This window comes from Amia ocellicauda, chromosome 14, assembly GCF_036373705.1.
Source record: "Amia ocellicauda isolate fAmiCal2 chromosome 14, fAmiCal2.hap1, whole genome shotgun sequence".
NCBI lineage: Eukaryota > Metazoa > Chordata > Actinopteri > Amiiformes > Amiidae > Amia > Amia ocellicauda.
The window spans coordinates 24,224,012-24,239,755 of record NC_089863.1 but is presented as its reverse complement, the minus strand read 5'-3'; the positions used below and the strand labels follow the sequence as shown (position 1 = coordinate 24,239,755).

At 48.6% G+C, this 15,744-nt stretch overlaps 1 protein-coding gene across 1 annotated transcript; it reads right to left on the bottom strand.

Annotated features, from left to right (window-relative positions):
* Window positions 1-67: 67 nt before the first annotated feature.
* On the bottom strand, window positions 68-13,329 carry efna4 (ephrin A4). Its single transcript, XM_066721282.1, has 5 exons — window positions 12,705-13,329; window positions 7,822-8,123; window positions 3,873-3,944; window positions 1,608-1,637; window positions 68-890 (listed from the first exon to the last, which is right to left on the bottom strand). Exons 1-5 carry the CDS (start codon window positions 12,824-12,826, stop codon window positions 799-801), a joined length of 618 nt encoding a protein of 205 aa, XP_066577379.1. The 5' UTR covers window positions 12,827-13,329; the 3' UTR covers window positions 68-798.
* Between the last annotated feature and the right edge of the window lie 2,415 nt (window positions 13,330-15,744).

Below are 15,744 nucleotides of genomic sequence, written 5' to 3'. Positions count from 1 at the left end.
GAGAGAGAGAGAGAGAGAGAGAGAGAGAGAGAGAGAAATGGAGACACAGACACAAGAGACACACAGCTGTATTGAAATCTTTTTATTGGAGAACAGTACGTGGCTCAAACATCACACTCTTCACAGAAGAGGTCAAATTAAGGCTTCACTAAAATGTGAAAAAAAAAAACAGTTCGGTTTACAAATATATATATACAAAAAAATATATATATACATATATATATATATACACACACACACCACCAAATACAACTGCAATGATCGATTCAAATTCTGACCAAATTGAACACAATTAAGAACAGACACCAAAGTGAAGTTCACACAGTGTGGTCTCAAACCAGACTGAATCAGGAGCCAAACCAGATTCTACCATTTGTGTCCCCAAAAAGCGCTTCAGTAATGTGCAGGACAGTAGACAGTGTTTCTGACATGCTGTACTGCTCTGAGAGAGGGAGAGGGAGAGGGAGAGGGAGGGAGAGAGGGAACTACAGACAGACAGTTCTGATCAAGAGATTGATCTACAGTAATTTTAAGTGCTGCAGTTGTGGGGGTGTTGTGGGGGGGGCAGGGGGTAGTTTAAGATTATCTTCCTGGGGGGCAGTTGTGAGTGTCTCTGTGGGGGTAAAAAGGGCAATAACAGTGACTCAGTGTTTCTGGGGGTAACTATAGTGGCTCAGTGTCTGTGGTGGGGCAGTTTGTCTTTAGAGGGGGTAACAAGGGGAGTGATGGTGTCTGTGGGGCATTTAGGGCAGTCTCAGTGTCTTCGTCTCCGTCCCCCTCGCGCCCCGTGTCGGTGTCTCAGTGCTGGAGCAGGAGGGGCAGGGTGAGGACGAGGAGGGACGGGGGGGTTTTCAGTGCTGAGGTTGCTGCACTGTGGGGGGCTGGAGTAACTGAAGACAGAGAGACGCAGATAGTGAGGGTCTGAGACAGACAGACAGAGACGACGGACAGAGAGAGAGAAAGAGCGACGGACAGAGAGACAGAGACAGACACAGAGACAGACAGAGAGAGAAAGACAGACAGACGACAGAGACACAGACAGACAGACAGAGACAGACAGAGAGAATGGACAGAGAGAGAGACAGACAGACAGAGAGACAGAGACGACAGAGACACAGACAGACAGACGACGGACAGAGAGAATGGACAGAGAGAGACAGACAGACAGAGAGAGAGAGAGAAAGAGACAGAGACGACAGAGAGACAGACAGAGACGACGGACAGAGAGAGAGAAAGAGCGACAGACAGAGAGAACGGACAGAGACAGAGAGACACAGAGACAGACAGAGAGAGAAAGAGAGACGACAGACAGAGAGAGAGACAGACAGACAGAGAGAGAGAGAAAGAGAGAGACGACAGAGACACAGACAGACAGACAGAGACGACGGACAGAGAGAGAGAAAGAGCGACAGACAGAGAGAGACAGAACGGACAGAGAGAGACAGACAGACAGAGAGAGAGAGAGAAAGACAGACAGAGACAGAGACACAGACAGAGAGACAGAGAGAGAGAGAGAGAGAAAGACAGACAGACGACAGAGACACAGACAGACAGAGATCGAGAGAGACTGATACAGACAGAGAGACAGACGACGGACAGAGACTCACTTGCTTTGACTGCCTCCTTCGATCTTGTGGCTGAAAAAGCAGGGGAGAGAGCGGGAGGGGAGGTTAATACAGGTGCACACAGAGGATCCGCACTGACGCCTGCGCAACACTGATTAATGTCCCCAGTGCACTTCGACAGGGAGAGCGAGGGAGAGAGAGGGAGGGGGCAGGCAACATGGTAAGCGGTGGGAGAAACAGAAAAAGAAAGAGGGGGAGAGGGAGAGAAAGAGAGAGACAAAAAGAGAGGTGGAGAATGACAGACCGAGACAGGGACAGAGGCAGAGGGAGAAAGGGAGTCTGTGGCCAAGTGTGAGAAAAAAAGAGTGGGAGACAGGCGAGAGAAAGAGGGATATAATGCATTAAACAACAGTGAAAGAGAGAGAAAACAGACACTGAGGTGAGGGGGGGGGAGAATGAGAAACAGCCAGAAGAGAAAGAAGGAGCAAGATGGAGAGAGAGGGAGGGAGGGAGGGCTTGTTTCTGGGTGTCAGGCAACCAGCGGGGGGCCGAGTCCCGGAGTGAGGGATAATGAAGGAGTGTGTTAAGAAGGGTGGGAGAAAATGGACAGACAGAGGAGGGGGAGGGAGAGAGGGAAAGAAGGAGAGGGAGAGAGCCAAAAGGGGGCAGTAGAGAGAGAGAGCAGGAGGGAGAAGAGGAGTGAGAGGAAATCATAAATGGATCATGGGGATATAGGGGATAGAGGGAGGAGAGGGAAAGAGAGAGTCAGAAAGAGACAGGGGGCGAGAGAGAAAATGGAGAGAGGGAGAGAAAAAGTACAGAATGGCTAAATTTAATAATAGTACCAGGCAACGGTATTTGGTCACAGCGGGAGGGAGGGAGGGAGAGAGAGCAATGGCCACGATTATGTCTTCACAGCAGGGGAAAGAGAGAGAGAGAGAGAGAGAGAGAGAGAGAGAGAGAGAGAGGGAGGGAGGAAGAGAGAGAAGAAACAAGTGTGTTGGGAAAATTGTACACGATCAGATTCTGTGACGGAAAACGAGAGAGAGGAGAGCGGTGGTTCAATTAAATAGAAAACGGTAGAAAATGGTCCTAATGGTCTCTCACAGCAGGAGGGAGAGAGAGCAGGAGGGAAAGAGAGAGATTGAGGAACAGAGGGAGGGAGAGGGAGGAGAGTTGATTGTAATTAGTGTCGTTAGTGAATTTAGCTGTAAATATTTGTCCTGCTTAACTGTTTACTGACAGACCAGCACTGTGGAGAGGGGGGGGGGGGGGGAGAGAGAGAAGGAATGAGAGAGTGAGAGAGGAAAAGAGAAGAGAGATGGAGGCAATTGACATGTTGCATTCAGATAACACAGAACAGAGACGGGGAGAGGGAATGAGAGGGAGAGAAAGAGGAAAAAAATGTGACAAGTGGGACAGAAAAAGTGGCAGATGGAAGACAGACAAAGACAAAATGAAGGGAAAGAGAAGGGAAGTAGTAAACGAGGGATGGGGAGACTCAGGGACAGAGTGTGAGAGAGGGAGAGAGAGAGAGAGAGAGAGAGAGAGACAAGTGTCATCTGGGAAGGATTAGTGTTGCTCTAGTGAAGATGACAAGAGAAGGAGAGAGAGAGACGGAGGGAGGGATGGAGGGATGGGGCTCAATGAATAGCGGAAGTGTAGTGGATTGGGGGGAGATTAGTCCTGCTCTGGTAACGACAGATCATAAGATGGAGGAGAGGAGGGAGCGAGGGAGAGGGGGGGAGATCAGAAGGAGTTGAGGAGAGAGAAATGGGGGAGCGAAAAAGGAGAGTGAAAGACAAGGAGAAGAGGGGGATGGAGGGAGAGGAAGGAGAGGGAAGAAAGAGGGAAGTATAAGGAGGGAGATGTGAACAGTGGAGGGGAAAAAGGAGGGAAGGAAGAAAATGGAATGAGAGAGAGAAAGGGAGAGAGTAAAGTTAAAGACTTTCTTGGGAACAGAAGCAGAAAGGGGGAAGGGGGAGGAGAGAAAGGGGGAGAGGGGAAGAGATAGAGGGAGAGAGAGGTGTACTCAAAACACTGGTTTTTGATACATTTAGCTATGGATTAGATACAGTCTATTACACCTGGCACAAAAGAGAAAGAGGCGGAGGGGAGAGAGGGAAAGAGGAAGAAAAAAGGAGAAGAAAGAGAAGAGCAGAAGTGAAGGCGCGGAACAGGAGATTAGCGCCACTCCAGGAACGACAGAGCGCAATGCAAAAGAGAGAGAGTAGTAGAGAGATGGGGGATTACAGTGAGAGGGATGGAGAGAGTGAGAGATGGAGAGAGAGGGATGGAGGGACTCACTGTTCTCGCAGCACACGGACACTCGAAACCGCAGACAGGGCTGGTTGGGGGTGCTCTCCTCTGATGGCAGGGCTGAAACACGGACAATAATTAAATCAATAACATCACCAATTGATAACATACAAAGAGTCAATCAATAACACGGGACCAATCACCAATACACTGGCAGTCAATCAATCAATAATAGCACCAATCACTAACACACTGACATGCAATATTAATGGACATGTATGACAGTGTGGCAGGACTGTGTGTGCTACATTACTGGCTATGTATGACCGTGGCAGGACTGTGTGTGCTATATTACTGGACATGTATGACCCTGTGAAAGGACTGTGTGTGCTACATTACTGGCCATGTATGACCGTGTGGCAGGACAGTGTGCATACTATATTACTGGACATGCACAACCGTTCATTCAAACAGCACAAGGAGCAGGTTGAAGTCCCGTGCACAGTTTGGGCTGTGTAGCGTGAGAACTGCGGGAGGGGTCAGCGCTTACAGCAACGGAAGAAACAAATCCACAAATAAACAAACACAATAAAGATTTTGCAAAGAGAACGAAACTCTGAATGTTCCCACATGCAGACAAATAATCATCATAACCATCATAATTAATCCCGCCAATGCAAAACATCTCGTATGACGTTACGCACACATAGAAACCTGTTTATGTGAGCGAGTGTGTCTCCGTGTTTGTTTGCCTGCGGGTTGACCGTGACAATGGCCCGGCCGTGGCTCTCCGTCTGGGTCGCCCATTGTTGCTGTCAGGCTGTGACAAAGGCCGTCTCAGCGTCCCTCTCTTTCACAGCCCAAACAATGGCCTATTCTGTCACTGCTCCACCCAGCAGTGTATGTAAACTCCCTTCTCTCTCTCTCTCTCTTTTCAACTCTCAAAACATTCTCTCCATCCCAGTCTCTCTCTCCCACAGTTTTACACAAAAACTTTACAGTATTACAGTAAAATAAATAAATATAAATAATTCTCTCTCTCTCTCTCTCTCACACACACACACATATATTCTCCCCTCTCACATCTACCTGTCACTCTCTCTTTTCTCTTGGTGAAACAGATAGATCAACTCCAGCTGGAATTCTTACACACTCCAACGTTCGACAGCAAAACAAAGGAAATGAATAAACAGTGACTGAATACAAATGTGGTTATTCGAGGTGGAGAATGAATTAATAAAAAAAATAAAAAAAATAAAAGGCCTCGCAAATAAATAAATAAATAGTTTAATTAATGAAATAACCTCAGCCACAGAGCCCTTAATCTGTACACTGTAGACACATAGTCTGCCCAGGTGTCTCAGACAAAAGTTTGCAGGAAGTGGGGAGAGAGTGTGGGAGAGAGAGAGTGTGTAATACTCTGTGTGTGTGTGTGTAATAGTCTGTATATGCGTTTGTATGTGTGTGTGTGTGTGAGTGTGTGTAATACTGAGTGTGTGAGTGTAATACTGAGTGTGTGTGTGTGTAAGTGTGTAATACTGAGTGTGTGTAATACTGAGTGTGTGTGTGTGTGTGTGTGTAAGAGTGTGTAATACTGAGTGTGTGAGTGTAATACTGAGTGTGTGTGTGTGTGTGTGTGTAAGTGTGTAATACTGAGTGTGTGTAATACTGAGTGTGTGTGTGTGTGTGTAAGAGTGTGTAATACTGAGTGTGTGTGTGTGAGTGAGTATGTAATACTGAGTGTGTGTGTGTGAGAGTGTCTAATACTGAGTGTGTGTGTGAGAGAGTGTCTAATACTGAGTGTGTGTGTGTGTGAGAGTGTCTAATACTGAGTGTGTGTGTGAGTGAGAGTGTAATACTGAGTGTGTGTGTGTGAGAGTGTGTAATACTGAGTGTGTGTGTGTAAGAGTGTGTAATACTGAGTGTGTGAGTGTAATACTGAGTGTGTGTGTGTGTGTAAGAGTGTGTAATACTGAGTGTGTGTGTGAGAGAGTGTGTAATACTGAGTGTGTGTGTGTGTGTGTGTGTGAGAGTGTGTAATACTGAGTGTGTGTGTGTAAGAGTGTGTAATACTGAGTGTGTGTGAGAGTGTGTAATACTGAGTGTGTGTGTGAGAGAGTGTGTAATACTGAGTGTGTGTGAGAGTGTGTAATACTGAGTGTGTGTGTGTGTGAGAGTGTAATACGGAGTGTGTGTGTGTGAGAGTGTAATACGGAGTGTGTGTGTGCAATACTCTGTGTGTGTAATACTAAGTGTGTGTGTGAGTGAGTGATACTGAGTGTGTGCGAGTGTGTGAGAGTGTAATACGGAGTGTGTGTGTGTGAGAGTGTAATACGGAGTGTGTGTGTGTGAGAGTGTAATACGGAGTGTGTGTGTGCAATACTCTGTGTGTGTAATACTGAGTATGTGTGAGTGTGAGAGTGTGTGTGTAATACTGAGTGTGTGTGTGAGTGTGTAATACTGAGTGTGTGTGTGAGTGAGTGATACTGAGTGTGTGCGAGTGTGTGAGAGTGTGTAATACGGAGTGTGTGTAGTACTCTGAGTGTGTGTAATACTGAGTATGTGTGTGAGTGTGTGTAATTGTGAGTGTGTGCGAGTGTGTGTAATACTGAGTGTGTGAGAGTGTGTGTAATACTGAGTTTGTGTGTGTAATACTCTGTGTGTGTGTGCGAGTGTGTGTAATAACTGTACTTAATTCTTGCACTTGTTGTAAGTCTGCCAAGAAATAAAAATTTATTTATTTATTTATAATACTCTGTGTGTGAGTGTGTGTAATACTGTGTGTGAGTGTAATACTGTGTGTGTGTGTGTCTGCTAGTTGTCTGAGTGTTATTGTCATACAGTGTATGCATCTGTGTGCGATGGTTATTAAAAAAAAAAAAAAAGGTAGCGAAGTAGGGAGAGAGAAAGAGAGGGGGGGTCTGGCTTTGGAAAAAACAAAAAAGGAAAATTGTCATCTGGCTTCTAAACCACAGACCAACCACTCCGTCTCTCTGAAAGGGAAGGAGGGAGGGAGAGGAGGAGAGGGGACAGAGAGAAAGAAAGAAAGTGCAAAAGGGACAAGAGGGGGGACGGGGGAGAAGAGATGGATGGGGAGAAGAGAAGGAGAAAGAGAGGGGAGAGGTCTGTACTGCACTGCACACAGCCATGCAGAATTCCTCCCGTCTGACTTCAAAGCCTCCCCCCCATGAGTGTATGATTACAATAATAATGAAATCAGGGGAAACTGTTTTGATGTTAAAAGTCACTCTCTGCTCCCCCATCCCCCGTCCCCTACACAACACACAGCGCCAGCCCAACACAGACCACACTGCTAATAAAACCGGCTGTGTGTGTGTGTGCCTCTCTGTGTCACAGTGTTTGTGTGTGTCTGTTTCTGTCTCTCAGTCTGTGTCTGTTTGTCGGTGTGTGTGTGTGTCTATTGGTGTGCGTCTCAGTGTGTGTGTGTCTGTTTGAAGGTGTGTGTCTCAGTGCGTGTATGTGTGTGTCTGTTTCTGTCCCTCAGTCTGTGTCTGTTTCTCTGTGTGTCTGTTTCTCGGTGCGCGCGCGTGTGTGTGTGTGTGTGTGTGTGTGTGTGTGTATGAGTGTCTGTTGGTGTGCATCTCAGTGTGTGTCTGTTTCTCGGTGCATGTCTCAGTGTGTGTCCGTGTGTGTGTCTGTGTCTCAGCGCGAGTCCGTGTCTCGGTATGTGTGAGTGTGGCGCTGTGTGTCCGTCTCTCAGTGTGTGTCTGTGTGTAGTGGTGTGTGTCAGCCAGGAGGCTATTGCACAGCCTCTTGCTGGGAGGCACTGAAGCCTGGTTGTGGTCTACTGAACTTCCTGACTTTACACACACAGAGAGAGAGAGAGAGAGAGAGGCGAAAGGATTAGGGGAAGAAAGAAGGCGAGGTAGAAGGAAAGAAAGAGAGAGAGGGATTTTGATAGTATTCAAGTAGGCAAGAGGAGTCTCACACACACACACACACACACACACACACACACACACACACACACACTCACAGATGTAGTAGTAGTCCTGGCCGCGCTGGAACTCGAACCCCAGCGAGAAGGGGGTGAACAGCTGGATCTTCTCAGAGAAGCGCACGGGCCCGTGGGGGGCGAAGGGCCGGCTGCACTCCCAGCGCTTGAAGGCGGGGGGGCTGTCGCGGCAGCCCCGGTACCCCCCCGCGCTCACCAGGTACAGCGTGAACAGCTCGGGCCCCGTGGGGGGCAGCGGGGGGCCGTCGGGCGGGTAGTGGGGGCAGTAGATGTCCAGGTAGTCGTTGATATGCACCTGGATGTGGAAATCCCCCTGGGACAGCCTGAGAGAGAGAGCGAGGGGTTAATACAGACAGCCTGAGAGAGAGAGGGAGAGAGGGGTTAATACAGACAGACAGAGAGAGAGAGAGGGAGAGAGGGGTTAATACAGAGACAGAGGGAGAGAGAGAGAGGGATTAATACAGAGACAGAGGGAGAGAGAGAGAGAGGGGGGTTAATACAGAGACAGAGGGAGAGACGGGTTAATACAGACAGCCTGAGAGAGAGGGGGAGAGAGGGGTTAATACAGACAGACAGAGAGCAAGCGAGTGCGGGGTTAACAGACACGACACACACACACACACAGTGACACACAACCTCTTTATCCAAACACTCCACCTCTGCGCCTGACTGATCTAATATGTCTGTATGTATTGATGACTGTATTGATCGGTGTATCGATTGGCAATAGAAACAGCATTGCCCTCGGCATCAGTGACTGCTCCTGTCACACAACAAACAGCTACATTATAAAGCACTGACAGCCGAGAGAAAGAGAGACAGAGAGAGAGTGCGAGTGTGTGAGTGAGTGCGTCAGTGTCTGTGTGTTAGTGTCAGTGTGAGACTTTGTGAGTGTGTCAGTGTGTTACTGTGTCAGTATGTGAGTGTCTGTGTATGCGTGTCATTGTTTGTGTATCAGCGTGTCAGAGCATGTCAGTGTGTGCGAGTGTTGCACTTGAGTGTGAGTGTGTCTGTGTGCGCGTGCGCGCGAGTCGTGTGTCAGCTCGCCACGGTGTCTGAGCTGATTAATTGAGACGCCTCGTTAGCTGTCGGAAACGCCACAGAAGTAGCTATCGATCGAACAGTGACAGCACCCCCCATTCATCCTCACATCACCATGGAAACGGTACGTGTAACCTGTCACTTTGATCGATCACCAATATATACCTGTTCATTCACACTCTCCCTCTCTCCTCCCTAAATAAATCCTCGGCAACAAGTAGTTCTAAAATAGAGAGAAATATTTGAATAATCCTCAGCAGGTGAAAATGCACATTTGCACTCAAGTGACCCGAGTTCCTTAAATTAAAAGAATAAATAAACGAAAACGATTTTCTCTGTCTAGTGAAGTTCTCTCTCTCGCTCTCTCCCTCCCTCCCTCTCAGATATTTGGGTTGCTAACAGGGCATTATTTTGAATAAAGTGGCTAAATATTTCGGAGCTTGGTTTGAGATTTGGGTAAGGGTCTGTTAGTGTAGAGATGGGAATAAAAACTGTGGGGGTGGGGGGGGGAGAGAGAGACACACAGGAACATGGCATGGCCTCGCCGCGGGCTCCCTCTCTCCCAGCTATCCCTCCATCACAGGACGAGGGGGAGAGAGGAGGAGCGGAGGGAGCAAACGGCAAAGCCCTGAGCCGAGTGAGTGAGGGGGAGAGGACAGAGAAAGAAAAGAGAAGAGAGAGAGGGGTGTGTGCGTGTGAGATCAGACAACTGGCACTGAATGCTGCGATCAGAGTTTGTTTAAGCACCTCCACGGTCACTGCGGCCCCCCTGGGACACACCATCAGTAAAGTGTAGTAGTATGCAATACTTTACTACACTAATATACAGTACTATAAGGTTCTGGGCTTCTGTACTATACTCAAACTACTCTCACTATTCTTTACTACTGGGAGGGAGGGAGGGAGAGAGAGAGCGAAAGAAAGAGGGAGAGGAGTAGTCTTGGTGCTGCAGGGTAGTTGATGTATCATGACAATTGAATGACGACACCACCTTCAGAAGAAACAGGTGTGTGAAGAGAGAGAGGGAGGGAGGGAGGGAGGGAGACAATAATATTTTTGTTGTTTTTGAAGCTGGGTTTGGCAACGATAATGACAAACTCTCTCTCTCTCTTTCCACATTCCGTCTCTCCATCTTTCCCCCCCTCTCTTCCTACCCCTCGCTCTCCTTCAGTCTCTTCTTCCTCCACTGAACTGAAGAAGCAACAAGAGGAAAACAGAGAGAGAGCGAGGGAGAGAGAAGAGAGAGAAGGGGAGGCAGGGAGAGAGCAACACAAAAATGAAATTATTCACAGCACATGAAAGACATGAGAGAGAAATGGAGAAAGAGAGGGAGACGGAGGGAAGCGCAGACAAAGGAAGGGGCAAAGGGGGAGAGTGAAGAAAGAGAGAGAGAAGGAGAGAGTGGGAGTGTGCGTCTGTCAGCTCAAATTTAAATCAAATAAATACTACTCCTGCCACTTCTTAAGGTGATATTAATAAATACGATACGGCTGTCGTCATATTGCCAGCCGGCCCCAAGCTGCAGCTCAGAGGTGTGGGGACAATGCGTTTTATTCCAGGTGTGTCATTGTTGTTACTGTACAGCACCTCTCCCATCGGTCTCTCCCTGTCTCTGTGTCTCACCCGGTCTCTGCCTCCCTGCCTCCCTCGCCTGCCCTCTGTCTCTCTGCCTCCCTCTTTCTCTCCGTCACTCTGCCTCCCTGTCTCGGTCTCTCTCAGCCCCTCTGCCTCGCACAGTCTGCCTCTCTGCCTCCCTCGGCTGCCCTCTGTCTCTCTGCCTCCCTCTCTCTCTCCGTCTCTCTGCCTCCCTGTCGCGGTCTCTCTCTCAGCCCTCCGTCTGCCACTTGTTTACCTGTGAAAACGAACCTCCTCTAACTTAACTCGCACACTACTACACTCTCTCTCCCTCCCTCCCTCGCTGCTTGTTTACTTTTAAAACAGAGACACTACTCTCGTACTCTCTCCAACTCCCCCCACCCCCCACGCAAAGAGCCCTGTGATCATCTGGGAGTCAGAACCACCCCCACCCCCCCCGCCCAAACAACATCAATCCCATTAGGACACACAGTAATATTTTTACCATCCTTCCCTGTCTCTCCCTCTATCTCCTCTCTCTCTTTCTTTGTGGCAGACCATGACTGTGACAGATTTGTGTAGCACCGAGTATCCGTGGAGTAGCGGGTTCACGTATGTGGCGTGGCAGTGGAGTAACAGCAGAGTAATTGTGCCAACAGGCTCAGACCTGTGTGGATATTGACTTGAGAGATAAGACTGAATTATTGACGCACTCTCTCACACACACACACACACACACACACACACACACACACACACTAGGAACACGCAGAAAAACAAACAAACACGTAATCTTATCGGGCTGCTTCGTTCTGCAGTGGTTTTTTTACACAGGGGCGTTGTAATAACTCCACGGTGATAACTGGGAGTGTGTCAGTGCTTGTGGGGTGTCTCCCAGGCTATACAACACACACACATATGCACACGCACACGCAGAAACACACATTCTCTCTCTATTACAGATGCACAAACACACATATCTCCTGATCTTAACTGGACTTTAGACATGGAGGCAAAGTGCAGGTCACCAGATATAAACACCAGGGTGGGGGGGGGGGAAGAGAGAGAGAGAGGAGGAAGAGAGGGAGGCAGGAAGAGAATGGCACGCATCCACAGGATCATCACCAAAGTGAACCTACGGATATGGCTTAAAAGGGGGCAAGACTGGTCAACGAAGGGTTCATGGACAAGCCAGATATTGCTGTGTGTGTATATCTCTCTCTCTCTCTCTCTCCCTCTCCTTCCCTTCCCCCTCTCCCCTCTCCCTGTGCTGAGCCCGGAGAGCGAGCCTGCTCACGCCTGCTGCTCCTCACGAACACGGTGGAGTTGGGCAGGTATCCCACCCCCACCCCCCAATCAACGCACACACACACACGTCATCAGGACACGGCCCAGAGATAGGGAGATGGTACGAGTGTGAAAGAAAAACAGACAGACAGGCGACAGGTCCTGTTGTAAATTCAATGTGGACAAGTGCAAAGTATTACATGTAGGTAACAAAAATGTCCACTATAATTACACTATGGGAGGAACAGATCTAGATGAAGTAACGCATCAGAAAGACCTAGGAGTCTATGTGCACTCCTCACTTTCTCCATCCAAACAGTGTGGGGAAGCAATAAAAAAGGCACACAGGATGTTAGGGTATATTGTCAAAAGTGTAGAATTGAGAACAAGGGCAGTGATGTTCAGACTGTACAACGCGCTAGTTAGAGCTCATCTGGATACTGTGGACAGTTCTGGGCTCCACACTTCAAGAAAGATATCGCTGCTCTAGAGGCAGTTCAGAGGAGAGCAACCAGACTTATTCCAGGTCTGAAGGGAAAGTCCTACTGAGAGACTGAGGACCTGAACCTTTTCACCCTGGAACAGAGGAGACTACGTGGGGACTTGATCCAAGTCTTCAAAATCATGAAAGGCATCGACCACATCAAACCAGAGGAGCTTTTCCAGATCAGCAGGGACACACGCACCCGGGACACACATGGAAATTGGGCTTCAAGGCATTCAAGACAGAAAACAGGAGACACTTCTTCACACAGAGAGGCGTCACAATCTGCACAAACTCCCCAGCGATGTGGCTGAAGAGACAATTTGGGAACATTTAAAACATTCAGTCAGCGCAGTGCGGGGCTCCCGACACACTCCTGGTCTCGGTTTCCACGCATTTACACACTGACCGCACATCGTTTCCTCGCACTTATTGTACTTCTAATTTACATTTCTGAATTCATTCAATCAAGTCAATTAATTAATTAATCAATCAATCCGTTGGGCCCGCGTCCTACCTGCTGTTGCTGCTGTTCCAGTACACGGCGTGGCGCACGGCACCTCCTCCCGGCTGCAGCTCCAGCCAGGCGGCGATCCAGCACAGCAGCGCGGCTCCCAGGCGGCGGCGGCTGCGGTCCATGTCGCCGGCCGAGTTCGGGCGCACTTAGGGCGGCTGGATAGGGGAGCGCGTCGGCTCGGCGGCGTGGAGGAAAAGCTTTTTTTGTTTTCTTTCCGCCCAGGTAAGTAAGTAAGTAAATAAATAAATAAATGGGGGGGAGAGAAATCCTCGCTAACAAGTAGTTTTTAAGTCAAGAGATATTGTAATAATCCCCAAAAGGTGAAATTGCAGGTTTGCACTCAAGTCATCTGAGTTTCTTATTATAAGTAAACGAAAATGATAGTTTTTTCTCCTTAAAAGTTCCGTCTACTGAAGTGACCTCCCTCTCTGTGTGAATCTCAGTCTGCAGTAAAGCCGCACCGCGTCCCGCAACTGCGCGCAAAGTTCAGCGCACCTCCCCGTCGCGTCCCGTCATTGCGCTGATTGCGATCCTGTGCAGCGCATTGCTGTAGTTTACTGCAGTCGTATGCGGATTTACTGCATTCCCCAAATTCAAGGAAGTACAACTGCAGATTTGGAAAGTGTGTGTGGGGCGGGGAAAGGTATGTGGGGGGGGGAGGCATGCAACTTTCGGCCAATGGGAGGGCTGCAAAGTGAGGGGGTTGAAATTGCAAAGTTTGTCAAGTTTTTGTGTGTGTTTATCCACAGTCTGGTCTGGGCTGCACGGCGGCGCCTCTGCAACCTGGCGGTCCGGACCGACGTCATCGTGGACGGACCGGAGTTTCCACCCGTTTATACCTGGAGCTACTGGAGTTGCGGGGAAACGGCGCCCCCTGTCGGTACTGCGCTCAGAGCGGCACGGACGGGCAGAGACCGGGAGACGGAAGGCTAGAGAATTTCTGAAGAAAACGAATGGAAGGGAGAGAAAGTATGACAGACGACGGGGGAAGGAGGAGGGAGGAAGATAATAGCAGAGCTACAAGATGAGGGGGGGGGAGAAAAAATCAGGATGCAGAGCAACCAAAAAACGTGAGAGAGAGAGAGAGAGAGATGGAGGGAAGGGGGCAGAATAGAAGAGAGAGAGGAGAAGGAGAAAGCGAGGGTGTAACGCAGTGGTTTTCAGACCAGTCCTGGGGTACCCCCTGCCCTGCTGGTTTTTGTTCCAACTGAGGTCTTAATTGCTTAATTGAATTCTTAATTGACCTAACAAAGCAATATACAATTCAATTAAGTAATTAAGACCTAGGTTGGAATAGAAACCAGCAGGGCAGGGGCTACTCCAGGACCGGTTTGAAAACCAGTAAAGGATTTCAGCCAGATAGCAGCTCACAGGTACGGTAGTGGCGCCCTCATGTGGCAGAGATCATGTGATCTATTGTAATAATTGTAATCACCCCATGGATATGGGCATCTGCTACAAAATATCATGATAATAATAACAATACTACTAATGGAGACTATCTATCTATCTGATTATTTTGAGTCTGTCTCTGCATCTCTGAGCCTGGGACCTGCTGACCAGTTGAGAGCTGCTCTGGAATGGACAGCAGAGGAGGAGGAAGGAGGGAGAGAGAGGGAGACAGTGAGTGGAAGAGAGATGGAGAGAATGAGGCAGAGGAAGGGGGATGAGAAAAAGAGTGGGGGAGGAGGGAGGTCAGACAGAGAAAGAGAGAGGGAGGGAGGGAGAGAGCGGTCAGATTGTCACACTTTGCAGAAGTTACATAAATGCACAAAGAGATCCAATTTGAAAATAAAGAAACAAGACAACAAACAAACAAAACTGGATCAGTTGAAAGATGCACATTTCTATAGTAACTGAGAGAGAGAGAGAGATTGACAAGAAGAGAACTCACTCTCTCTCTCTCCCTCCCTCCCTGTCTCTCCTATGAACTGCAATCAGTTGAAATCTCACAACAATCACAGTGTAGCACGCACGGACCCCACACCTGCTCGGCCTCCACTGATTGGAGCCCCGGACACGCCCCTCTCCGAGCACCGCAGCTGATTCTGCACAGTACTGCGCACACGGCATGAACACGGCTGTCATAGTCCCTATACACACTATACTATACTATCTATAGTCCACATGGCACTGGCTCCAGTCTGGCCCCTATACTATACTATACTATACTACACTACAATCCACACAGCACTGGCTCCAGTCTGACACCTATGCTATACTATACTATACTATACTCTACTATACTACAGTCCACACAGCACTGGCTCCAGTCTGGCCCTATACTATACTGTACTATACTATACTGCACTATACTGGCTCCAGTCTGTGTGTATGTGTGTGTGTTTGTGGCTGTGTGTGTTTACAGAACAGGGAGGGTGGAACTGATCAGTTTGGAGTTAATTGTTCCCTGGGGGGAAATCAAAGCTGGTCGGACAAGCAGCCCAGAGCAGGATAGTGATGAAAGTGCAACTCTGACTGTAACGATTTTTCACTTTCTTTCCTCCTTTATTCATTCTCCTCTTCTTTTTTTTACAGTCCTCATGTTTTCCACTTGATCCCCTGACAGGCTGATAGCCGGTGCAAAAATTGACAAACAGACACAGCGACCAAAAAGTGCCAGAACAACACAATCATAGCGAGGGAGGGAGGGAGGAGAGAATAAGTAGTGAAAGAGACAGAAGAGAAAGAAGGGGAGAGAGAGAGAGAGGTAGAGAAGGACACTTTGAGCCCCTGAGAGAGAGAGAGAGAGAGAGAGAAGGAGATGGAGAGTGGTACAGAGAAAGGGGGGGCAGATAGTGAGGGAGAGAAAGAGCGACAGAAGCCAACAGAGATAGAGAGGGAGAGAGAGAGAGACTGGCTGACTTGGCATGCCAGGGTGGAGAATTGAATCTGTCATTCATAGTCTGTCTGTGTGTCCGTGTGTCTGTCTAGGCAGTCGGTCCGTGTCCGTCTGTCTATCTTGCGTGTTTGTCTGTTGTGTGTGTGTGTGTCAGTCAGAGTCTCAGTGGACGTATCAGGCTGTGTCAGTCAGTGTCAG